Source organism: Aquarana catesbeiana, linkage group LG04 (genome assembly GCF_042186555.1).
Source record: "Aquarana catesbeiana isolate 2022-GZ linkage group LG04, ASM4218655v1, whole genome shotgun sequence".
Lineage (NCBI taxonomy): Eukaryota > Metazoa > Chordata > Amphibia > Anura > Ranidae > Aquarana > Aquarana catesbeiana.
In genome coordinates, this window is record NC_133327.1 from 60,893,958 (window position 1) to 60,919,719 (window position 25,762).

The 25,762-nt window shown below is 45.6% G+C and overlaps 1 protein-coding gene across 1 annotated transcript in view; it reads left to right on the forward strand.

Moving 5' to 3' along the window:
* The first annotated feature begins 4,736 nt into the window (after positions 1 to 4,736).
* Positions 4,737 to 25,762, forward strand: part of LOC141141161 (uncharacterized) — an 83,659-nt gene continuing 62,633 nt past the window's right edge. Inside the window, exons 1-4 of the mRNA XM_073628863.1 lie at positions 4,737 to 4,871; positions 4,959 to 4,980; positions 11,448 to 12,221; positions 21,683 to 21,769. Coding sequence (XP_073484964.1) covers positions 4,737 to 4,871; positions 4,959 to 4,980; positions 11,448 to 12,221; positions 21,683 to 21,769 — 1,018 coding nt within the window. The remainder of the gene's footprint in view (positions 4,872 to 4,958; positions 4,981 to 11,447; positions 12,222 to 21,682; positions 21,770 to 25,762) is intronic.

A 25,762-nucleotide genomic window follows, 5' to 3' on the forward strand; every position in this document is an offset into this window, starting at 1 on the left:
TAATGGTAATTCATAAAATGTGTCAACAAATGGATTGATAGAGGGATCCTCTAAGACAAAATAAAGTTCAATGGTGATCTAAAAGTGCATCAAAGTGAAAAAAATTCCAAAACCAAAAAAATAAAAAAAATTGCATAAACTAAAAAAGTCGCAAAAAATTGAAAAAATCGCAAAAAATGACTAGTCCAGGTAGTGCAATACAGTGTCCGCCACCATGGGACTCATCTTCGCCAGCTGTAGAACTTCTTCTGTAACCAAGGCCTCCACCCCATCTGCTGAGCTTGAAGCCTTCCATTGGAGACCCGGCGGGGCTGTGACAATCGGATGACATTGATCGATCGGTGGTCTTTACCCTCTTTCTGATTGCAGGCTCGACTTGACCCGTAGGGGTCTCTATTAGAGGTGAGAGGCTGGGGGAAACGTGCTGCGCACCACGGATTACGGATGTTTAGAGGAATTTCATATTGATCATCTGTTGCACTTGCACTGTTCTGTCTGCTGCACAAACTATTATATCAAGATTCACTTCGTATTTGTTGGCACCGTATTGCACTACCTGGACTAGTCATTTTTTGCCATTTTTTTGCAATTTTTGCACTTTATGCGAGATTTTTTTTCCCCATTTTTATGCGACTTTTTTTAGTTTATGCGATTTTTTTTAAAAAAAAATTTTATTTTGACATTTTTTTTCACTTTGATGCACTTTTAGATCACCATTGAACTTTATTTTGTCTTAGAGGATCCCTCTATCAATCCATTTGTTGACATATTTTATGAATTACCATTATTTTATGCACAGTCACTTCATTTATGTGATCTCACTGTAGTTTATTTATGTATTGAGGTTAATACTGTTTCACTCATGCACTTTAATTAGTATTTGATGTATTTATTTTTTATCATCCTTATTTATGTACTCTAGTTAGCGCCACATATTTCTTATTATCCTATTTATTTTTATAGTACCTCTATTTTTTTTGCATACCAAATATTTAATCCTAAATGCCACTTATTGCCCAAATAACCTCTCAAGGCACATAGGATAAATATGGGGCGCTAATATGTTGTGTATCCAAAAATCTGTGTTAGCACAATAGTGGTGAGACCCTCTTATTGTGTTTATATAACTCGTGACAAACAAGTAATGCTACCAATCTCTGAATAGCATATAAAATAAATAAATATATGTGACATCCAAGTGGAACACTACGTGCAATCACTACACTCCATGCTGTGACATATCAAAACATCACACAACAGTCCATATATTTCAAATGAATCCGTCCAAAAGGAACTGCTTGTGACAACATCTAGTGTAATATCAGATGCATACACTCAGGTGTCTTCGTGTGTCTTCCACCTCACCCCTGTGTTCAGTGAATCACACCCTCCAGAAATGCACTCACCGATTTACAATGCCAGCATTTTCATGCAAGGCAGTACACGCTTATTTTACCACACTCAGGGGTAAATGGAACATTCGGTGTCCAGGAGGATAGTTGTTAAATAGATCAGTAATTATGTTTTTCAGAGCTCTTCATCACACCACACCTGGGAAAGTATCCACCCAACTCCTTTCTCACATGTTACTTCAGAATGATCTTCTTTCACATATATTTATTTATTTTATATGCTATTCAGAGATTGGTAGCATTACTTGTTTGGCACGAGTTATATAAACACAATAAGAGGGTCTCACCACTATTGTGCTAACACAGATTTTTGGATACACAACACGTTAGCGCCCCATATTTATCCTATGTGCCTTGAGAGGTTATTTGGGCAATGAGTGGCATTTAGGATTAAATATTTGGTATGCATATTTAATTTTTTAAAGGGCAGCTTTTCTTATCATTTTAGTACTTATACTTCACGTTTTTGTTGAGCTCACCATTTAACACTGGTTAGCACTAATTTTTGGATTAGGTATTTAGAGTCATTGGCGCGGTGGGGGTGTCTTCTGGTTGAGGGGCGCTGTATCATCTAGGATACCCAGTTATTGTTACCTCTATTTTTTTGCTTGCACTGTGCCTCCTAAGAGGGTGGTCTCTACCCCCGCAAAAAAGATTAAGGCATCCCCATCAGGCTCTGAGGACCCCGGTCATGCCTCTACAGTACCCTCCTCCCCGGACAGACTAGAGGTGGCTAGCCAGAATGAACCGTTGGTTTTCTCTGGTGCAGCTGTTTGTTACTGAGGACGCCTTATCCTCAGCTCTGGTTGAGTTAGAACAGAGGTTAGCAGCTTTAATCGCATCCTCTTCCCAGAGTGGGAGGAAGCGTGATAGATCTCCCTCCCCCGCTCCGGACCCCCTGTCAAAAGAGCAGCAGTGGCCGGAGGTAGAGGAATTGCCCTCAGGGGACCGGGAAGAGGGGCAATCTAATGATTCCTCTTCGGAAGAATCAACTGTAGAAGAACCTTTCCCAGCCTCGCAATCTGAGAGATTGCTAGTACAATCCCTTACTGAAATGGCCCGCTCTACATTCAAGTTGCCCTTGACAAAGTCAGTCGAAAGGCCCATTTCTTCACTAGGTTCGCTAAAGCCCCCGCAGGCTCTTCGTGCCTTTCCGGTTCATCCATTGCTGGAACAGCTTGTATATGCTGATTGGGTGCACCCAGATAAGCATTTTCTCCCTCCTAATACATTTTCTACTCTCTATCCTATGGAAGAGAAATTTACCAAGAAATGGAGTATTCCGGTTGTAGATGCTGCTATCTCCTCTGTAAATAAAAGCCTGACTTGTCCTGTAGACAATGCTCAGATGTTCAGGGATCCAACAGATAAAAGGTTAGAGTCTTTACTGAAGACGTCTTTTTCTACCGCAGGTGCGATAACTCAACCTGCTGTAGCGGCAATAGGCATCTGTCAATCCCTAAAGGACCAGCTGAAGCAGGTTCTTAGAGATATTCCAGGTCAGCAGGCCCGAGATTTAGCTTTTGCGATTGAGGCTATTAAAGATTCTATTATTCAGGCTTCTCGCCTTATGCTCCTATTGGTGCATATGCGTAGGATCTTGTGGCTGAAAAACTGGTCAGCTGAGGCGCCATGCAAAAGACTTTTAGCTGGGTTTCCTTTTCATGGTGAACGGCTATTTTTCTGGATGACTTGGATAAGTATATCCAAAAGATTTCAAGTGGGAAAAGTACCTTGTTACCAGTTAAACGAAAGATTAAGCGTCCTTCATTTAAGCGAGGGCCAGGGGCAACTGCCTCTAGGCAGTCGCATGGCCTCCACCATCAGGTTCAAGAGGTAAAACTCAAGGTCATGTCCAGGGACAGAAAAAGCCCTGGGGTAGGAAACCTACAAAGCAAAATTCTAAAGCCTCCTTATGAAGGGACACCCCCGCTCACTCGGGTGGGGGGAGGCCTTTTGCAGTCTGCAAAGGTGTGGCAAGAAGAGATTCAGGACATCTGGGTCTCCTCCACAATGGCTCTAGGTTACAAACTAGAGTTTTGAGATTTTCCTTCGCCTTGTTTTCTGAGGTCAAATGTTCCCAAAGATCCAGGGAAGAGGCAATCCCTGTTCTCGGCATTAAACCAACTGCTATCGCAAGGGGTGATCATGGAGATTCCCGTGGAAGAGCAGGGTCTGGGGTTTTATTCAAACCAAATAGAGATGTCAGGCCCATCTTAGATCTCAAAGGGCTAAATCAGTTCCTGAATATCTGCTCATTTCGCATGGAGTCAATCCGATCGGTAGTTTCCTTCCTTCATGGAGGGGAACTTCAGGCATCAATCGACATAAAGGATGCGTATTTGCATGTGCCTATTCTTCCCGCTCACCAGAAATTTTTGCGATTCGAGGTAGAGGGGCACCATTTTCAGTTTGTAGCCTTGCCCTTCGGTCTAGCTACTGCACCCCAGGTTTTACAAAGGTTCTGGCCCCACCTCTGGCCAGACTAAGCACTCAGGGCATAACGGTTATAGCATACCTGGAGACTTGTTACTAATAGACTGGTCGGTGGCCCGCTTGGAACAAAGTGTGGTCAGCACAGTCCACTATCTGGAATACCTAGGGTGGATTCTCAACCTAGAGAAATCATCCTTAAAGCCACTAAGAAGGCTAGAGTACTTAGGCCTGACCAGAGAAGAGTGTTTTTTGCCCCAGGCAAAAATCAGTGCTATAAGGGACTTAGTTCAGGTGGTCAGGACAAAGAAGAATCCCTCCATTCATCTTTGCATGAGGTTATTAGGAAAGATGGTGATGTTCCCTATGCCCAGTTTCATTCGAGACCATTGCAAAACAGCATACTAACTGCTTGGAACAAAAAGGTCCAAGCTCTAGATTTTCCAATGCATCTGACTCCAAGGGTACGTCAGAGTCTCAGTTGGTGGTTTATGACCAAGAATCTACAGAAGGGGAAATCCTTCATACCAGTTACCTGGAAGGTGGTAACAGATGCCAGCCTTTTGGGTTGGGGAGCAGTCCGGGAAGATGGTCCACGACCGAGAAAACCTTGCCCATCAACATTCTAGAGATTCGGGCGGCACGTTTGGCTCTGGAGGCCTGTACGTCCAGGTTGCGGAATTTTCCTGTCAGGATCCAATCCGACAATGCCACAGCAGTGGCTTATATCAGTCATCAGGGGGGCACCAGGTGTCATGCAGCCTAGAGGGCGGTAAATCCTATCCTAACCTGGGCAGAGAAACATGTACCTTGCCTATCAGCAATCTTCATCCCAGGAATAGAGAATTGGCAGGAGGACTTCTTAAGTCACCAACAGTTGTTTCCGGGGGAATGGTCTCTTCATCCCGACATTTTCCAGGCTATATGCCAAAGATGTGGAACCCCGGACGTAGATCTATTGGCGTCCAGGTTCAACAAGAAGCTGGACAACTTCGTGTCAAGGACAAGAGATCCACTCGCTTGCAGGTCAGATGCGTTGGTGACTCCGTGGGATCAGTTTTCACTGATTTATGCATTCCCTCCTTTTCAGCTGCTACCTTGTCGTCTTCGCAGAATCAGGCAAGAAGGGAAGCCAGTGAGTCTTGTAGCCCCGGCATGGCCCAGAAGATCTTGGTATGCGGAGATCATAAGGATGGCGGTGGGGGTCCAGTATTCCACCCTACTTTACAAGCGCTAAATTTGACGGTTTGGCTATTGAGACCCATATTCTGAAGAATCGGGGTCTTTCAGGGTCAGTTCTGTCTACCCTGATTAATGTTAGGAAACCAGCTTCCAGACTCATATATTAAAGTCTGGAGAGCATATGTTGCCTGGTGTGAATCCAAGGGTGGCATCCTGGGAAGTATGTCATAGGCAGAATTCTGGTGTTCCGCAATTAGGAGTAGAAATGAAGCTGGCCTTAAATATATACTTTCAAGGGTCAGCTTTCGGCCTTATCAGTATTGTTTCAGAGACCACTCGCTTCTCATTCCTTGGTTAGGACTTTTATACAGGGGGTGACCCGGCTTAATCCACCAATCAGATCACCATTATGTCCTTGGGATTTGAACTTGGTTTTGTCGGTACTACAAAAACAGCCATTTGAGCCAATTCGATCTATTCTCTTGGTCCTTTTGACAAGGAAAGTAGTGTTTCTGATTGCAATATCCTCTGCTAGAAGGGTATCAGAATTACCGTATTTATTGGCGTATAACGCGCCGGCGTATAACACACAATCCAAGTTTAGGAGGGAAGTTTAAGGAAAAAAAACTTACATTTAAATGCCCATCAATGCAGCCTTGTATGGTGTCATTTGCGGCCTTGTATGGTGTCATTTGCGGCCTTGTATGGTGTCATTTGCGGCCTTGTCGGTGTCATTTGCGGCCTTGTATGGTGTCATTTGCGGCCTTGTCGGTGTCATTTGCGGCCTTGTCGGTGTCATTTGCGGCCTTGTCGGTGTCATTTGCGGCCTTGTCGGTGTCATTTGCGGCCTTGTCGGTGTCATTTGCGGCCTTGTCGGTGTCATTTGCGGCCTTGTCGGTGTCATTTGCGGCCTTGTCGGTGTCATTTGCAGCCTTGTCAGTTTAAATATGGCGCCGCCGAGATACACAGAGCCGTATGTCCTGTGTATCTCGGCTCCTCTCGCTGATCCCCGACGACCTCCGCTGATTGTGAGTGGAGCGACCGCTGCCGATATACACATAGCCGAGTGTACTCGGCTAGGCTCAGCTCCGCTCACAGTCCCGCCCAGTCCCGCCATTGGACCTGTGTTATGTCCATCATAGGGCGGGACTGGGTGCGACTGTGAGCGGAGCCAAGTACTTTCGGCTATGTGTATATCGGCGGCGCTCGCTCCGCTCACAATCAGCGGAGATTGGCTTATAACACGCACCCAAGATTTTCCCCTGATTTTAAGGGTAAAAAAGTGTGTTATACGCGATAAATATGGTAGCTGCTCTTTCATGTAAAGAGCCATATTTCATTATCCACAAAGATAAAGTGGTGTTGTGGCCTCATCCAGTTTTTTCATCTAAGGTGGTGTCAGACTTTCACCGGGATATTATCCTTCCTTCCTTTTTTTCCAGAACCTCGTTCTGGGCTAGAAAAGTCACTACATTCCCTTGATGTAGTGAGAGCAATTGAAGTATATTTAAAGACAACTGCTCAGATTCGGAAAACAGATGTTTTGTTTGTCTTGCCAGACGATCCTAAGAAAAGACAGTCGGCATCAAAAGCTATTATTTCCAGATGGATTAGGCAAATTATCATTCAGGCTTATGGTTTGACGGGGAAGATTCCACCCTTTAAAATCAAAGCACACTCGACTAGGGCAGTTAGTGCTTTTTGGGCAGTGCATCACCAGACCTCTATGGCTCAGATCTGTAAGGCAGCAACCTGGTCTTCGGTCCATATGTTCACTAGATTTTATCAGGTGGATGTGAAAAGACATGAGGATACCGCCTTTGGACGCAGTGTGCTGCAGACTGCAGTATAGGTCCTCAAGTCTGATGGCATCCTACTTATGTGTCTCCCTCCCCTCGGTGGGCATTGTTTTGGGACATCCCATATAGTTATCACTATGGCACTGTGTCCCGTGATGTACGATAAAGAAAATAGGATTTTTATAACAGCTTACCTATAAAATCCTTTTCTTGAAGTACATCATGGGAATACAGAGATCCCTCCCCTCTTTTGGATATACGTATATTGCTTGGCTACAAAACTGAGGTGCTCACAGTGTGGGAGGGGTTATATAGGGAGGCAACTTCCTGTCTTGGGTGTGCCAGTGTCCATATTTGAAAAAAGAAATATATTTTCTATCTTCTTTTATAAAACATATCCAATTTAAAAAAAAAAAAATCCAATTTCTACATGAATTTTGGCCAAAATGTATTCTGATATATATCTTTGGTAAAAAAAAATCCCAATAAATGGCTATTATTTGTGTGAAATAAGAGTCCACAATGGTATATACAGGTGCATCTCAGGTGATCGCTTCCATTCCACATTGCATTGATACAGTAATTCATGAAAGGAGTCCCGACCAAGTATTGTGTGCATACTATACTGTAAATGGACATACTTTTCAGTAAGCCACCATTTCTGTATTAAAAGCCTTTTTTTATGAGATGCACCTGTGTATTTGAAAATTGATCAATCCTTATGTACTGACGGCCTATCTAATTTTTTGAGGCTCTAATATGTCAGGTCATTATAAATACCCCCCCAAATAAACCCTTTTTGGAAAGTAGTCTGAGGCATTTAGTCCTGGTTCACACCGTGTATTTTTAGTGCGTTTTTCAGAAACACACTACAATCCATTTAACATGGTTTCCTGTGGGTCACATTCACATCTGCATTTTATGGAAAGGGCCAGGGACCAGCAGGTTGTGTTTTTGGTTCCATAGACTTCAATGGATCAAAAACGTGTATTGAAAAACGCAAAATGCATCAACTGCAACCTGCATTGGTGTCATCCAGGCCTTAGTAAGAGACATGGGAAGTTTTTTTTGTTTTTTTTTTTGACATCTAATTTTTGTCACAATTTTTTGGAAAATGAAGAAATGAAATAAAAAATTCACAATTTATTTAAATTTTTTTAAGATACCTTCACCAGTGCAGTACAGCGTCATGATATAAATGGTGTGGCAGTGATCAGGGACTGGATTGCATGTTTAAAAAAAATAAATACAAATGAATACTGTTTTTTAAAGCGGTTGTATACCTTTATTTTTAACTTTTACCTACAGGTAAGCCTATAATAAGGCTTACCTGTAGGTAAAAAAAATATCTCCTAAACCTGTAAGGTTTAGGAGATATTCCCCTCGCAATGAGCCGCTGACTGCAGCGGCGCATGCGCACAGGGGATTCTCGGCTGACAGCCCGGCAAACTCCAGAGCTTGCCGGGCAGAAGTCTCCCGCGTGCATGCGCGGGAGTGACGAGATCGCGGCTCCGGCCACTCACAGCGCCGGAGCCGCGATACCCGGAAGACACGCCGAGGGGAGATGTCAGCTCCCTCGGCGTGGACCAGGTGAGATGCCGGCGCCTCGTTCTAAGGTAAGTATCTCATAATGAGCTAGTATGCGGTGCATACTAGCTCATTATGCCTTTTCCCTTGCAGGTGTAGAAAAAAAAAAAAAAGACAGCGGGTATACAACCGCTTTAAATATTTATTATTTTTTTAACATTTTTTTACTTTTTTTTTAAACCACTTTAATACAGGGCAGTTATACACCTTCCGGCCCAGACCAATTTTCAGCTTTCAGTGCTGTCGCACTTTGAATGACAATTGCGCGGTCATACAACACTGTACCCAAACTAAATTTTTATCATTTTGTTCCCACAAATAGAGCTTTCTTTTGGTGGTAATTGATCACCTCTGCGGTTTTTATTTTTTGCTAAACAAATAAAAAAAGGCCGAAAATTTTGAAAAAAATAAAAAGTTTTGCTTTTGTTTCCGTTAAAAAAAAAAAATTGTAAATAAGTAAGTTTTCTCTTTCACTGATGGGCAGTGACAGGCACTGATGAGGTGGCACCAATGAGCGGGCACTGACGATGGGCACTGGTAGGCGGCACTGATGGGTGGCCTTGATAGGCGGCACTGATGGGCACTCATGGGTGGCACTGATGGGCACTGATAGGCACTGATAGATGACACTGATGGGCACTGAAAGGCTTCAAAGAGGGGTTTTTATGGGTGGCACTGATAGGCGGCACTGATGGGCACTGATAGGCGGCACTGATGGGCACTGATAGGCGGCACTGATGGGCACTGATAGGTGGCACTGATGGGCACTGATAGGTGGCACTGATGGGCACTGATAGGTGGCACTGATGGGCACTGACAGGCGCCACTGATGGGCACTGATAGGCGGCACTGATACGTGGCACTGATACGTGGCACTGATGAGCACTGATACGTGGCACTGATGAGCACTGATATGAGGCACTGATAGGCATCCCTGGTGGCACTGGCAGTGGTAGGCATTGGAGTGGGCACTGATTGGCAGTTGCCTGGGCATTGATTGGCAGCTGCCTGGGCACAGATTGATATTTCTCTGGGGGTCTAGGGGGCATACCTGGTGGTCCAGTGTGGATGGCTTCCCTGGTGGTCCGGGGTGGGATCCGAGGGGGGGCTGTGCTGATAAACAATGAGCACAGAACCCCCCCTGTCAGAGGAGCAGCCGATCGGCTCTCCTCTACTCGAGTCTGTCAGACGTGAGTGAGGAAAAGCCGATCACCGACTCTTCCTATTTACATCGTGATCAGCCGTGGTTGGACACGGCTGATCACGTGGTAAAGAGTCTCCGTCAGGGACGGAGCGCAGCGGCTTAATACCCTGATCACATCATATGACGTCTGGTCAAGATATTGAAACCACTTTGCCGCCGTCATTTTGCTATATATCAGAGTAGTTCAATGTTTCCATAGTGTTAATCAGGGATTATTTTTTTTTTTTTTACACTTTACTGGTACAATGAAGATCATTGTGCCAGCAATGCTTTGAACGGTCATGGATGGGCTAAGTTCATGACAGCTGTGAATACTAGTGATTTGGCTACAGCTAATCACATGGTACAGGGTGCTGTGATTGGCCCTGTTACCATGTGTTAGCTGTGGGCCAATCACAGCTTACTAGTAAGAGCCTGTTCACACCGGTGCAACTTTTTATGCAATTTTTAAATCGCATGACAAGTTGCACCCTATTGTCCGCAATGGAGCTGCTCAAATCAACGGGACTCCGACTTTGTGGTGCCGCGCTGATTTGGGGGAAAAAAGGTTCCTGCATTATTCTGGGCGATTTCAGGTGGGACGTACATGAAGTCGCAAAGATGTCAGGCAAGTCGCACCCCAAATCGCACTGACCTGCGACTATTAAGTTGTGTTACTTCAAGTGAAGTAGCATGATTTCAAAGTTGCATTCAGTGTGAACCGGGTCTAAAGAAATCAAAGCTGTTATGCATCGTATTAATGCATAACAGCTTTGTTGATATTTTGATTATGTGATCGCAGTGATTATGTGATCACATAATCACTGGTCCCCGGGCACTAGACACAGTGGTCGCGCAGCGCCCCCCTGTGTCTGTACAGGCAAAATTACGTACGGGTACGTTGCTTTGCCTGTACATGCCGCCCACCCACAGTAAATGTACTGTGGGCAGTCAGCAAGTGGTTTAAGACCATGTAAGTTGTGGAGAATGCCTGTTGCTTGGCCAGAAATGCATTCAGCTCATAAAGCTGGATACACATTATATACAACTTTTGTTCGATTTCCTTTAGATTTACCTTCAACTATGTAGTGCAAGGGCCTGCCTGATTGTGTATAAATGGACGTGTTAAGGTTTGACCTCATATTTATATGGTTTTGGTAAATCTAAAGGAAATTGTATAGTGTATATCCAGCTTTAGTCCTGTTTTGAGCTGACAATGCACAGCATTTAAATGGTGTCAGCCCTTCCCGCCTATCCCTTATCCCATTCTCCACAAAAGAGAGACTGACTAATCTGGAGTCTAAAGACAACAGCTAGGAGGGCTAATTGGACTCATTGAGATAACACAGGAAGTGTGCAGAGGACACAGAACATCTCTGAATTTCTGACACGAGCAACAGGTATTTTTTTTGCACTTATCAAACAGATATAAGAAAACGCCATGATACATTTAACAGGGCAAATAAGAAGTGTGGTATTGGGGTTTACATATACTCTAGGCTTTTACCTTTGCCATTTTGGGCTGTTTATCTCTAAACATTGGCTTTTTTTTCTTTCTTCTTTATTGGGATTTGTATTGTATAGTAGATGTGCTGAACATAGAACCCCAAAAAAAGAAAGATCTAGTTCACCACCATAAAGACTCTGGTACTGTATCTCATTTAATACACTTTACCTGGCAAGTATTTTTTTTTTTTTTTATCAGTATAGATTTAAAAAGTTTGTTTTTAAGGCGAGGGGATCTTAGAGTACATGATGGCGGCCTGTTTGTGAGATGAGAAAAATGTTTTGTGGCAGGCATTCTTAAATGTTTTTTTTACAGTCTTGCTGTGTTTTTTTTTTTTTTTATAGCACTGGATACATGTCATGCAGAACCAACTGTTGAATGGCAGACTAGACCAGAGAATGTTGCTGCCATTAAATCTTTCACCTGGAACTTTCCACAAACTGGAGAAGCTGTAAAAGTCTTTGCAAGTGCTGTAGACAGCCCTGGCCTCTTCTGGTGCCAGTTAAGCACAACAGATTTTGATGTCCTAGCAAAACAAGTTCAGGAAGCTGGAGAAAAGTCTGTCAGAGATGACCATTTTATTGGAACCATTGGGGTTGGCAGCCTCTGCAATGTTATGTACAGCGAAGACCAAAACTGGTACCGGGCTCTCGTTTCCAAAATGGAGGCCGATGTTGCTACTGTAAGATTTGTTGACTATGGAAACGTAGAGAATGTTGTCAAAGATGAAATTCGACAGCTTCCTACCACTCTCGCCAGTGTTCCGACCCAAGCTTTCCCATGCTGCCTTGCTGGATTTAATGTTGCTGCCGGTAAATGGACTTCAGAGGGGTGTGATTATTTTTTTCAACATGCTACAGAAGACGTACTGGAGTTGACTGTTGAAGATATACAACATGATGAAATGTGTAAAACACCTTTGGCACTTGTAAGACTAAAATATAATGAAATGGACATTAATGAAGAAATGAAACGCTTCTGGCAAGTGGGCGAGAAAGAATCCTCAAACCTTGATGACATGACTGAAGGAAGACAAACGGTGGAGGAAAAGCAGATTGACGCTGAAGAGTTGGACTGGCCTATTCCCAGTATGGAAGATGAAGCTTACCGTAATATGGGTATGCTTTGGCTCTTTCTTTGTGCTGGATTTCTAGTGGTTCTAAAATCTAGGTGTGTTTTTTTTTTTTTTTTTTTTTTTTTATATTTACCTCTTTCATTCCAATGCTGTCCCCACTGGCAGCTCCGTTCTCTCTTCCTGGGTTCCCAGGCTTCACTAAGAGCAGTCAAATCCTGTGAGGGGGGGCTGTGGTCGAGCCAAGTTGTGTGCGACCATGGACGCCCACAGCCTGGCTCGGGGAATGGGTGCCCTCATTGCACAGGGCTTGCTATGTGGGCAACTGGAAGAGAGGGTAAGCAGGGGACAGCCAAAGAAGAGCTACAGGACCACTCTGTGCAGTATTTAGTAAGTACAGTGCATTTATAAAGTATTCAGACCCCCTTCACTTCTTCCAGAGTTATGTTGCAGCCTCATACTACAGTTGTTTAACCGCTTGAAGACCCAGGCATTTTCTGACATTTCTCTCCTACATGTAAAAATCATAAGTTTTTTTGCTAGAAAATGTACATAGAACCCCCAAATATTATATGTTTTTTAGCAGAGACCATACAGAATACAATGGCGGTTATTGCAACCTTTTATCTCGCACAGTATATGCACAGCAATTTTTCAAACACTTTTTTTTTTTGTTTTTTTTTTTTTATATTTATTTTTTTGTCTTTTGCTAGAAAATTAGTTAGAACCCCCAAACATTATATATATATTTTAAAGCAGAGGCCCTATAGAATAAATTGATGGGGTTTGCACTTTTTAATGTCGCACAGTATTTGCTCAGTGGTTTTTCATACGCAATTTTTGGGAAAAAATACACACTTTATAATTTTATTGCAAAAAAACACAATACGTAACTCAATATTTTTGTTTAATGTTAAAGTTGTCACGTTGAGTAAATGGATACCAAACATGTCGCACTTTAAAATTGCACATGCCCACAAACAATGTAAATTTTAGTAATTATAGGCAACGTTTTAAAAGCCTTTACAGGTTACCACTTTAGATGTACTAAGAAGGTCTGGTACTAGAATTGCTGCCCATGATCTGACATTCGTAGCGATACCTCGTATGTGGGACCAATTGCGATTTGCGCGAGTGCAGGACCGACGCGCGTTCACCTTTGCACGCTAGCATGGGGGGGACGGGGGCACTTTACGTTTTATTTATTTCTATCTATCTATATATAATCTATATATATATATAAAACCATTTGAGCGGACTTTACCATTACCAGAAAGGAACACTACATAATCTTATGAAATACAATTTATTACAATATATTACAAGAATAAAAGTTGATACAAAATAAAAACAAGAAAATTGGAGCTCTCATTGATATAAGCACATAATATATATAACATATTAGATCTCTATTACTGCTAGGTCAAAGAGGTCGACGTTTCGCTTTATGCTTCCTCAGGACCTTAAGGCCTCATGCACATGAGACGCCGGTGCAAATGCTGAACACATGTTTTTAAAAGCTGAAACCGGCGTTTAGAAACGTCCGTTTTGCTGCGTTTGCATGCCACGTTTAGAAGCGTTTTCCCGCAATTTGCGTCTAGAAGCGTCTGCAGAGAATGACAATTTGGTGTGCTAACACAGTGGAACTAGCACTATAACATATCCAAATTTGGGGTTCCTAGCACCAAGTGGCCCCGAGATACGGGACCCCAAAGTCGGGTCGCAAAATGTCAAGCACTTCAGCAGAGAATGACATTTTCATATTTTATAGTGTTAGTCCCACTGTGTTAGCACACAAAAATTTGGGGTTCCTAGCACCAAGTGGCCCCGATATATGGCCGGGTCACAAAATGGCATTCTCTGCTGCAGAAAAGTGCTTGACATTTTGCGACCCGACTTTTGGGGCCCCATATCTCGGGGCCACTTGGTGCTAGGAACCCCAAATTTTGTGTGCTAACACAGTGGCAAAATTTGGGGTTCATAGCACCAACTGGCCCAGGGATACGGGACCCCAAAGTCGGGTCGGAAAATGTCATTCTCTGCTGCAGAAGTGCTTGACATTTTGCAACCCGAATTTAGGGTCCTGTATCTCGGGGCCACTTGATGCTAGGAACCCCAAATTTGGATATGTTGTAGTGCTAGTCCCACTGTGTTAGCAAACACCGAGATATGGGGCCCCAAATTCGGGTTGTAAAATGTTCCTTTAAAAACACATACCGGCGTTTAGCCACGTTTAGCCGCGTTTGGTGTCTGAAACGTGGAAAACGCTTGCGTCTGAACCCATTATTTTGCTTCTGGAAAAACGAGGTTAAACGCAACTGCCTAAAAACGCCAAAAAAACGAGACTGTGTACATGGACACATAGGATAACATTGAATGGGTTCAGGGGCAGTTGAAAAAAGTGTCCAACTGCCTCTGAACGTGTGTTTAACAGCGTCTCGTGTGCATGAGGCCTAATTCCTTGACTGTAAGCAGAGGGGTTCTGTATAGGAGACAAAGAAGGGAAACATCATGTTTCATCAACGGATATGAAATGCAGCAATAACATTTAATAATATGGTCCCCATATATAATATGGAGAACCGTGTAATATGAGTGCCACTCACATGTCAGAGAAAGCGCTCATACATGTAACAGGCCATGTGCTATCCAAAGTTGTCTAGATTAGCAATATCCTCCCCAGATAGATCAGCCAATAAATCTAAATGCCCCATTCTATAAAAGGTGACAGAAAAATCAGCCCCCAAAGAATGAGCATAGTAATAGAAGCTTCTAGTCAACCATAATAAACTACTTACTGGGCAGAAGTATTCCCAAAGTCACTACACAGTAACTCTTGAGATATCTGGGGTTTATAAGACCCCAAATCCCTCCTTGCACTTGAAAGCATTCAAATGCCTAGATCAGTGTATTTGAATACTTTTGATTTTTAAAAAATGGCGTCATTAAGATGCTAGTATACCGGAAGTGGTGTCATCGCTTCTGGGTTACCATAGCGAAGACCCAATCAAAGCCGATCTTGGCTTTCTTCGGGTCTCTGACTTCCGGTCTTCCCACAAATAGAGCTTTCTTTTGGTGGTATTTGATCACCTCTGCGTTTTTTTTTATATTTTGTGCTATAAACAAAAAAAGTCAGACAATTTAAAAATAACTTTTTTTTTTATTACTTTCTGCTATAAAACACACCCAATTAAAAAATGTAAAACAATCAAATTTCTTCATCAATTTAGGCCAATATGTATTCTGCTACATATATTTAGTAAAAAAATCCCAATAAGCATATGATTGGTTTGCGCAAATGTTCTAGCGTCTACAAGCTATGGGATTTTTCTTTATTTTTTCTTTTACTAGTAATGGCGATGATCAGTGACTTATAGCGGGAATGCGATATATGCGAATGCGTCAGACAAATCAGACACCTAAGTGACACTTGACACCTTTACGGGACCAGTGACATGAATACAGTGATTAGTGCTAAAAAAATATGCACGGTCACTGTACTAATGACACTGACAGGGAAAGGGTAGAATATATGCCTAATTTTTGCTTACACACTGTGGGGGAGTTGCTTTGATAATAGGAAGGCAAATATCCATCAAAGCCTTCCCTGCTGACTGAACGTTAGTCTGCCTTGTTTACATAGGCAGACTGCCGTTCTACTTGTTTCCTGAATGATCGGCGAGTCCTGGTGGACAGAATCCACCAGACCCACTGGTTGGCTCCCGCTGTGTCCATTTACAGCAGGAACGGGTCGCCGGCGGCGCGTGCACACGCCCCCCTAGACCTGGAAGTGTCAGCTCACGTACTAGGGAAGTGTTTTGGCACAGAACGGCCGTCCTGCCCTAGTAAATGTACGTGGGGTGGTCGCTAAGTGGTTAAGCAGTGCGGAGAAGACTTTGGTACTTCATTGTTTTGTATTGTCTACTACAATTGGCTTTTTATTGTATGATGTGTATTTAGAGGGTTTTGTTTATCTTGCTTGTCTTGTGTTGTGGTCATCCACAAGGTTAAGAGGGTAAAAAGAACCTGTCACAAGCATTATCATCCTTCCTTTACTTTGTTTGTAACTGACCTGGAACAAGCATGTCTGTCTGGTCTCAGAACAGCTAAGTACAGTATGTGCTTGATAACACCTTCCTGACTGAGTTATAGCCAGAAGACTTGCTACAGCGCGGTTGTCTAGTTCTGGGTGGGCATCTGTGTCTTTCGGGCACAGCTAATCACAGACTGCGGTAAAGGGACAATCACAGCAGCCCATTACGATGTGATCAGCTGTGTCCAATCATAGCTGATCACATCTAAACAGACCTGCCGATTGTTGGCAGTTCTTTCCTTCCAATTGTTGGCAGTTCTTTCCTCAAACGCTGTGTCTGTTTGAGAAAAGGACAGCCGTTACCCGGCAAGCCTGTCGGTTTACACTGATTATCAGTGCAGCCTCATTAGCGCTCATCAGAGAAGAAGAAAAATTACTTATTTGCATAATTTTATAACCAAAACTATTAAAACTTTTTTTTTCTGTCTCTATTTTTTTTGCTAAACGAAAAAAAAAAAAAAAAAAACCCAGTGGTGATTAAATACCACCAAAAGAAAGCTCTATCTGTGTAAAATAAAAAACATTTTGCTTAGGTACAGTGTTGCATGACTGCGCGATTGTCATTCAAAATGGAACAACGCTGATGAAAGCTGAAAATTGTCCTAGGCAGGAAGGGGGTGAAAGTGCCCGGTATTGAAGTGGTTAACCATTAGTGGCTTTCATTGAACTATTAACAGCTCCTGTAAGCGCCTACAACACAAGTATGGGCTTTCCTTTTTGATTTCTCATAGCCCAAATCTTAACCAACATTTTGGATAAATTAGAAAGCCGAATGTTGCTGTTTTTTCTCAAACGTCATGTTCTAGTTAGAAGGGAGAAGCCTACAGCACATTAAAAAAAGTGCTATTAGCCATCTTCTGTGTGCAGATACGAGGTGTAGAATCGCTGAATTTTTTTGGAGAGCCACTGCTGTAACATTTAGGAACAGCCACTTAAGATTTAACCCTGGATAATATCAAGGATGCTGTTTGCAGTATAGTTTTTGTAAAGGGTAATGTACATTGATTAACCGCTTGCTGACCGCCCTGTGAACTGGACCGTGTGTGTGTGTAATATATATATATATATTTTATAAATAATATTCTCCCTCAAAAAATCATCTCGCCTGCTCGCATTTTGTGAGTGGATTTTGAGGGCTGGCTAGGAAGGGCTGCCTGGGAGATAGGGGGGCAAGCACCGCCTGCCGGCAGGTTGTATGGGAGTCCTTCTCCCAGCGCTCCCGGAGGGGAAAAGTTGTTGTTCAGAGCATGGGGGACATCCCTAGCGGCTTTCATTTCAATAGCCAAGTGTTCCCCGCCCTCTTGCGGGTGTTCCCCGGCCAGGGGATAGGGTTGTATGTGTCGCCGAGCGGCGGGAACACAGCAATTGAAATTAAAGCTGTTCCAGTGATTTATGGCCGGCAATGCTCTTCCTCTCCTTTGCTCCCCTGCATTGGTGGACACGGGTGAGGCTGCATTGGTGGACACGGGTGAGGCTGCATTGGTGGACACGGGTGAGGCTGCATTGGTGGACACGGGTGAGGCTGCATTGGTGGACACGGGTGAGGCTGCATTGGTGGACACGGGTGAGGGTGCATTGGTGGACACGGGTGAGGGTGCATTGATGTGCACTGATAGAGTTGCTAAATTCTGCATAAAACATTTAAGTGTAATTTCATGAGCTAGTTTTATAAGGGTGTGTTTAGGGGCAGGGTAGGGGTTAGGTGGGGCAACTGGTGGCGAGTAACCCCTGAGGCCTGGCTAGTAGCTCAGGACTTGAAATTTTGAGCTATATATATATATAATATACACACAGTGAGGACGGAAAGTGTTCAGACCCCCTTAAATTTTTAACTCTTTGTTATATTGCAGCCATTTGCTAAAATCATTTAAGTTCATTTTTTTTTCCTCATTAATGTACGCACAGCACAGTTCTGTCAGGTTGGATGGTAAACGTTGGTGGACAGCCATTTTTAGGTCTCTACAGAGATGCTCAATTGGGTTTAAGTCAGGGCTCTGGCTGGGCCATTCAAGAACAGTCACGGAGTCCCTGCAGCTGAAAAACACCCCCACAGCATGATGCTGCCACCACCATGCTTCACTGACTGTATTGGACAGGTGATGAGCAGTGCCTGGTTTTCTCCACACATACCGCTTAGAATTAAGGCCAAAAAGTTCTATCTTGGTCTCATCAGACCAGAGAATCTTATTTCTCACCATCTTGGAGTCCTTCAGGTGTTTTTTTTTAGCAAACTCCATGCGGGCTTTCATGTGTCTTGCACTGAGGAGAGGCTTCCGTCAGGCCACTCTGCCATAAAGCCCCACTGGTGGAGGGCTGCATTGATGGTTGACTTTCTACAACTTTCTCCCATCTCCCGACTGCATCTCTGGAGCTCAGCCACAGTGATCTTTGGGTTCTTCTTTACGTTCTCACCAAGGCTCTTCTCCCCCGATAGCTTAGTTTGGCCGGACGGCCAGCTCTAGGAAAGGTTCTGGTCATCCCAAACGTCTTCCATTTAAGGATTATGGAGGCCACCGTGCTTTTAGGAACCTTAAGTGCAGCAGAAATTTTTTTGTAACCTTGGCCAGATCTGTGCCTTGCCACAATTCTGTCTCTGAGCTCTTCAGGCAGTTCCTTTGACCTCATGATTCTCATTTGCTCTGACATGCACTCTGAGCTGTAAGGTCTTATATAGACAGGTGTGTGGCTTTCCTAATCAAGTCCAATCGGTATAATCAAACACAGCTGGACTCAAATGAAGGTGTAGAACCATCTCAAGGATGATCAGAAGAAATGGACAGCACCTGAGTTAATTATATGAGTGTCACAGCAAAGGGTCTGAATACTTAGGACCATGTGATATTTCAGTTTTTCTTTTTTAATACATCTGCAAAAATGTCAACAATTCTGTGTTTTTCTGTCAATATGGGGTGCTGTGTGTACATTTAATGAGGAAAAAAAATGAACTTAAATAATTTTAGCAAATGGCTGCAATATAACAAAGAGTGAAAAAATTAAGGGGGTCTGAATACTTTCCGTCCCCACTGTATATATAGGAATGCAGCAAAATTTCGGCTGCCGAAACAACATATCAGCCGAGTACGGGGGTGTCGTTCTGGAGCAGTCCTCTCCTCTCTCCTCCTCCTCCCCTCACTTTCTCCTTGACGCGATCTTCGTGTTTCACGGAGCTTAACTGCACAGACCGCAGTAACAATGTCCCGCCTCCTGTGACAGACGGGGGACACTGATCCAATGGTGGGACATTGAATCAGTGTGATGTGGTTACAGGAGGCGGGACATTGTTACTGCGACCCGGGCAATTCAAATACAGCTCCGTGACACACAGAGATTGCCACTGATCCGGGCACTGGTAGGCTACTGGGCACGGGCAGGCTGCATGACGGGCACTGGTAGGCTGCTGGGCACTAGTGAAGCACAGGCAGGCTGCAAATGATAGGCACTGGTGAAGCTGCTGGGCACAAACAGGCTGCACATGCTGGGCACTGGTAGGCTGCTGGGCACTGGTGAGGCACAGGCAGGCTGCAAATGATGGGCACTGGTAGGCTGCTGAGCACTGGCAGGCTACATTTGATGGACACTGGTGAGGCTGCATTGATCTCCTGTACCACGTCTGCAGTCTCTGACCATCTCCTGTACCACGTCTGCAGTCTCTGACCATCTACTGTACCACGTCTGCAGTCTCTGACCATCTCCTGCATCATATCTGCTAGAGGTGCACCGCATGGAAATTTTGCTAATACTATTAGCAATGTGCTATATAAAAATGTATACTTTTTATTTATTTTTTTTATTTTCGGTTTTCAGCATCAAAAAACCCATTCGGTGTGTGTGTGTATATGTATATGTATATGTGTGTGTGTATATATATATATATATATATATATATATATATATATATATATATATATATATATATATATATATATATATATAATAAGTGTGTGTGATCTGACACTTCAAGGTAGGGATGCGCGTCGGCTTACTTCTGCTGTCATTACACTCAACGGGTTCCAGATACTCAGTGTCCGCCGGCACCCACCAATCGTTGGCCAGACACGGAGAACTGCAATCTGCCTACGTAAACAAGGCAGATCGCCGTTCGGACAGGGGGTAAGGGATGGAGTTTGTCACAGGGAATACATTCCATCTCTTCCCCTAGTAAAAGCCCCTCCCACAGTGTAGTAAAATGCAGGCTCGGCACACAGATAACCCTTTTGATCGCCCCTGATCTTAACCCCTTCACAGCCCTTCACAGTGTCATTAGTACAGTGACTTGATTTCAATGGGCAGGGGTGCTTTAGAAGCGGTGTATACACCGCTCCTACAGAGCCTCAAAGATGCTGCTTGCAGGACTTTTTTGAGCATCCTGCCAGCGCATCGTTTCAGTGTAAAAGCCCTCGGGGCTTTCACATTGGAGTGAAAAGAGAGGCCCTTTGCAGAAGATATTTTTAGCGTTATATTACCTGTAAAGCGCCTCAGTGTGAAAGCGGTCTAAGGATTGCTACATGTGGGGGAAAAGGGGTTGATTTAATGTCCAGTGTACTATATGTCTTTTGGGCTGTTTGTCTTTTGATGTGATGTTCAGCGCAACCTTATCTTTATTACAATTAGAACAGAAGTTTCAACCTGGTGGATCTTGTTGGTTAGCGCTGATTTCGTGTTTTTTTTTTTTTTTTTTTTTTTTTACTACCAGGCAGTCCCCGAGTTACGAACACAATAAGGACTTTAGGTTTGTTCGTAAGTCGCAACACTGCATTTGTAAGTGTAACTTCCGGTCGGAACACTGCGTTCGTAAGTGTAACTGCCACCTGTCCATTGATGTGGGATGTTCCGGGCGATTGTTATGTTATCTGGGGCGTAGTACGACAGTGTGGGATGTGTCTGGCGGTGTTCGAAAGGTATCCAGGACCCGCATGGAGCACAAGTGGCTGGCATTTCAGGACGTTCGTAAGTAGGAGTCGTTCATAACTCGGGTGTGCGTAACTTGGGGACTGCCTGGTATAGGAACAACCATTTTTTGACTGATAATACATTAAGATTGTGGATTTATTTGACCAAATATTTATGGCTGTGACTTGTTAGTCCCTCTTTAGCCACCAGTTAGAGAAGTGGACACAATTTCTTCCCACCATTGGAAGAAATAGATGCAGGGAATCGTGAACATTTTGCCTCTGAGCTCTAATTTATGGACACGAGGATTATATGAAACAGTATAATTTATTTCTAAGTGGGTTCACTGTTCTGAAGTCAGAATGGAGCGTTGGTATGTTTTTAATCATACAGTTTTGTATACTTGCCCTAATAGACACATCTTTTGTCCAGACCAAAGAAGGCTTTTGCTCTGCCTGTTTTAACATATAGAATGTGTTAAGTTTTTTTAATTTATTGTTTATTTTTATGATATATTACCCTAGGTTTCGATCTATTGAGTACAGAGGAGACTGAAGATGATGCAGGGGATTCATCTACAAGGGATCTTCGACAAACAGCTAATGAAGAAGGTATTTCTCTGATATGTTCTGGCTATAGCAAGAGGTACACATAATCTGGGATGCCTATTCTTAGTGCAGATACTTGGTAGTACACTAGCCTTGGGGTGCATAACTTGGTAGTGCACTAGCCCTGGGGTGCAGATAGTTGGTAGCACACTAGCCCTGGGGTGCAGATACTAGTATCGGTGCCAATACCGAGCATTTGCACGAGTACTTGTACTCGTGCAAATGCTCAATAGCTTGATCCGATACCTGGGCAGTTGGGGATGATCGGTGACTGGGGGGGGGAGTTACAAGCACCGATCTCCCTGTATAGATTTCAATAAAGCGGCTGAGAGCTAGTACACTAGCCCTGGGGGGCAGATACTTGGTAGTACACTAGCCCTGGGGGGCAGATACTTGGTAGTACACTAGCCCTGGGGGGCAGATACTTGGTAGTACACTAGTCCTGGGGGGCAGATAGTTGGTAGTACACTAGTCCTGGGGTGCAGATAGTTGGTAGTACACTAGCCTTGGGGTGCAGATAGTTGGTAGTACACTAGCCCTGGGGTACAGATAGCTGGTAGTACACTAGCCCTGGGGTGCAGATAGTTGGTAGCACACTAGCCCTGGGGTGCAGATACTAGTATCGGTGCCAATACCGAGCATTTGCACGAGTACTTGTACTCGTGCAAATGCTCAATAGCTTGATCCGATACCTGGGCAGTTGGGGATGATCGGTGACTGGGGGGGGGGAGTTACAAGCACCGATCTCCCTGTATAGATTTCAATAAAGCGGCTGAGAGCTAGTACACTAGCCCTGGGGGGCAGATACTTGGTAGTACACTAGCCCTGGGGGGCAGATACTTGGTAGTACACTAGCCCTGGGGGGCAGATACTTGGTAGTACACTAGCCCTGGGGGGCAGATACATGGTAGTACACTAGCCCTGGGGGGCAGATACTTGCTAGTACACTAGCCCTGGGGGGCAGATACTTGCTAGTACACTAGCCCTGGGGGGCAGATACTTGCTAGTACACTAGCCCTGGGGGGCAGATACTTGCTAGTACACTAGCCCTGGGGGGGGGGCAGATACTTGCTAGTACACTAGCCGGGGGGGGGGGGGGGGGGCAGATACTTGCTAGTACATTAGCCCTGGGGGGGGGGGCAGATACTTGCTAGTACACTAGCCCTGGGGGGGGGGCAGATACTTGCTAGTACACTAGCCCTGGGGGGGGGCAGATACTTGCTAGTACACTAGCCCTGGGGGGGGCAGATACTTGCTAGTACACTAGCCCTGGGGGGGGGGGGGGCAGATACTTGCTAGTACACTAGCCCTGGGGGGCAGATACTTGCTAGTACACTAGCCCGGGGGGGGGGGGGGCAGATACTTGCTAGTACACTAGCCCTGGGGTGGGGCGGATACTTGCTAGTACACTAGCCCTGGGGGGGGGGGCAGATACTTGCTAGTACACTAGCCCTGGGGGGGGGGCAGATACTTGCTAGTACACTAGCCCTGGGGGGGGGGGGGCAGATACTTGCTAGTACACTAGCCGGGGGGGGGGGGGGCAGATACTTACTAGTACACTAGCCCTGGGGGGGGGGGCAGATACTTGCTAGTACACTAGCCCTGGGGGGGGGGGGGGCAGATGCTTGCTAGTACACTAGCCCTGGGGGGGGGGGGGCAGATACTTGCTAGTACACTAGCCCTGGGGGGGGGGCAGATACTTGCTAGTACACTAGCCCTGGGGGGGGGGGGCAGATACTTGCTAGTACACTAGCCCTGGGGGGGGGGGGGGCAGATACTTGCTAGTACACTAGCCCTGGGGGGGGCAGATACTTGCTAGTACACTAGCCCTGGGGGGGCAGATACTTGCTAGTACACTAGCCCTGGGGGGGGGGCAGATACTTGCTAGTACACTAGCCCTGGGGGGGGGGGGGGGGGGGGGGCAGATACTTGGTAGGACACTAGCCTGGGGGGCAGATACTTGGTAGGACACTAGCCCTGGGGTGCAGATACTTGGTAGGACACTAGCCCTGGGGTGCAGATACTTGGTAGGACACTAGCCCTGGGGTGCAGATACTTGGTAGGACACTAGCCCTGGGGTGCAGATACTTGGTAGGACACTAGCCCTGGGGTGCAGATACTTGGTAGGACACTAGCCCTGGGGTGCAGATACTTGATAGTAGGGTTGCACCGATACTAGTATCGGTGCCAATACTGAGCATTTGCACAAGTACTTATACTCGTGCAAATGCTCAATAGCTTGATCCGATACCTGGGCAGTTGGGGATGATCAGTGCGACGGTGGGGGAGTTACAAGCACCGATCTCCCTGTATAGATTTCAATAAAGCGGCTGAGCTAGTACACTAGCCCTGGGAGGCAGATGCTTGGTAGTACACTAGCCCTGGGAGGCAGATGCTTGGTAGTACACTAGCCCTGGGGGGCAGATGCTTGGTAGTACACTAGCCCTGGGGGGCAGATACTTGGTAGTACACTAGCCCTGGGGGGCAGATACTTGGTAGTACACTAGCCCTGGGGGGCAGATACTTGGTAGTACACTAGCCCTGGGGGGCAAATACTTGGTAGTACACTAGCCCTGGGGGGCAGATACTTGCTAGTACACTAGCCCTGGGGGGCAGATACTTGCTAGTACACTAGCCCTGGGGGGCAGATACTTGCTAGTACACTAGCCCTGGGGGGCAGATACTTGCTAGTACACTAGCCCTGGGGGGCAGATACTTGCTAGTACACTAGCCCTGGGGGGGGGGGGGGCAGATACTTGCTAGTACACTAGCCCTGGGGGGGGGGCAGATACTTGCTAGTACACTAGCCCTGGCGGGGGGGGGGGGGGCAGATACTTGCTAGTACACTAGCCCGGGGGGGGGGGGGGGGGGGCAGATACTTGCTAGTACACTAGCCCTGGGGGGGGGCAGATGCTTGCTAGTACACTAGCCCTGGGGGGGGGGGGGCAGATACTTGCTAGTACACTAGCCCTGGGGGGGGGGGCAGATACTTGCTAGTACACTAGCCCTGGGGGGGGGGGGCAGATACTTGCTAGTACACTAGCCCTGGGGGGGGGGGGGGGGGGGGTAGATACTTGCTAGTACACTAGCCCTGGGGGGGGCAGATACTTGCTAGTACACTAGCCCTGGGGGGGGGGGGCAGATACTTGCTAGTACACTAGCCTGGGGGGCAGATACTTGGTAGGACACTAGCCCTGGGGTGCAGATACTTGGTAGGACACTAGCCCTGGGGTGCAGATACTTGGTAGGACACTAGCCCTGGGGTGCAGATACTTGGTAGGACACTAGCCCTGGGGTGCAGATACTTGGTAGGACACTAGCCCTGGGGTGCAGATACTTGGTAGGACACTAGCCCTGGGGTGCAGATACTTGGTAGGACACTAGCCCTGGGGTGCAGATACTTGGTAGGACACTAGCCCTGGGGTGCAGATACTTGGTAGGACACTAGCCCTGGGGTGCAGATACTTGGTAGGACACTAGCCCTGGGGTGCAGATACTTGATAGTAGGGTTGCACCGATACTAGTATCGGTGCCAATACTGAGCATTTGCACAAGTACTTATACTCGTGCAAATGCTCAATAGCTTGATCCGATACCTGGGCAGTTGGGGATGATCAGTGCGACGGTGGGGGAGTTACAAGCACCGATCTCCCTGTATAGATTTCAATAAAGCGGCTGAGCTAGTACACTAGCCCTGGGAGGCAGATGCTTGGTAGTACACTAGCCCTGGGGGGCAGATACTTGGTAGTACACTAGCCCTGGGGGGCAGATACTTGGTAGTACACTAGCCCTGGGGGGCAGATACTTGGTAGTACACTAGCCCTGGGGGGCAGATACTTGGTAGTACACTAGCCCTGGGGGGCAGATACTTGGTAGTACACTAGCCCTGGGGGGCAGATACTTGGTAGTACACTAGCCCTGGGGGGCAAATACTTGGTAGTACACTAGCCCTGGGGGGCAGATACTTGCTAGTACACTAGCCCTGGGGGGCAGATA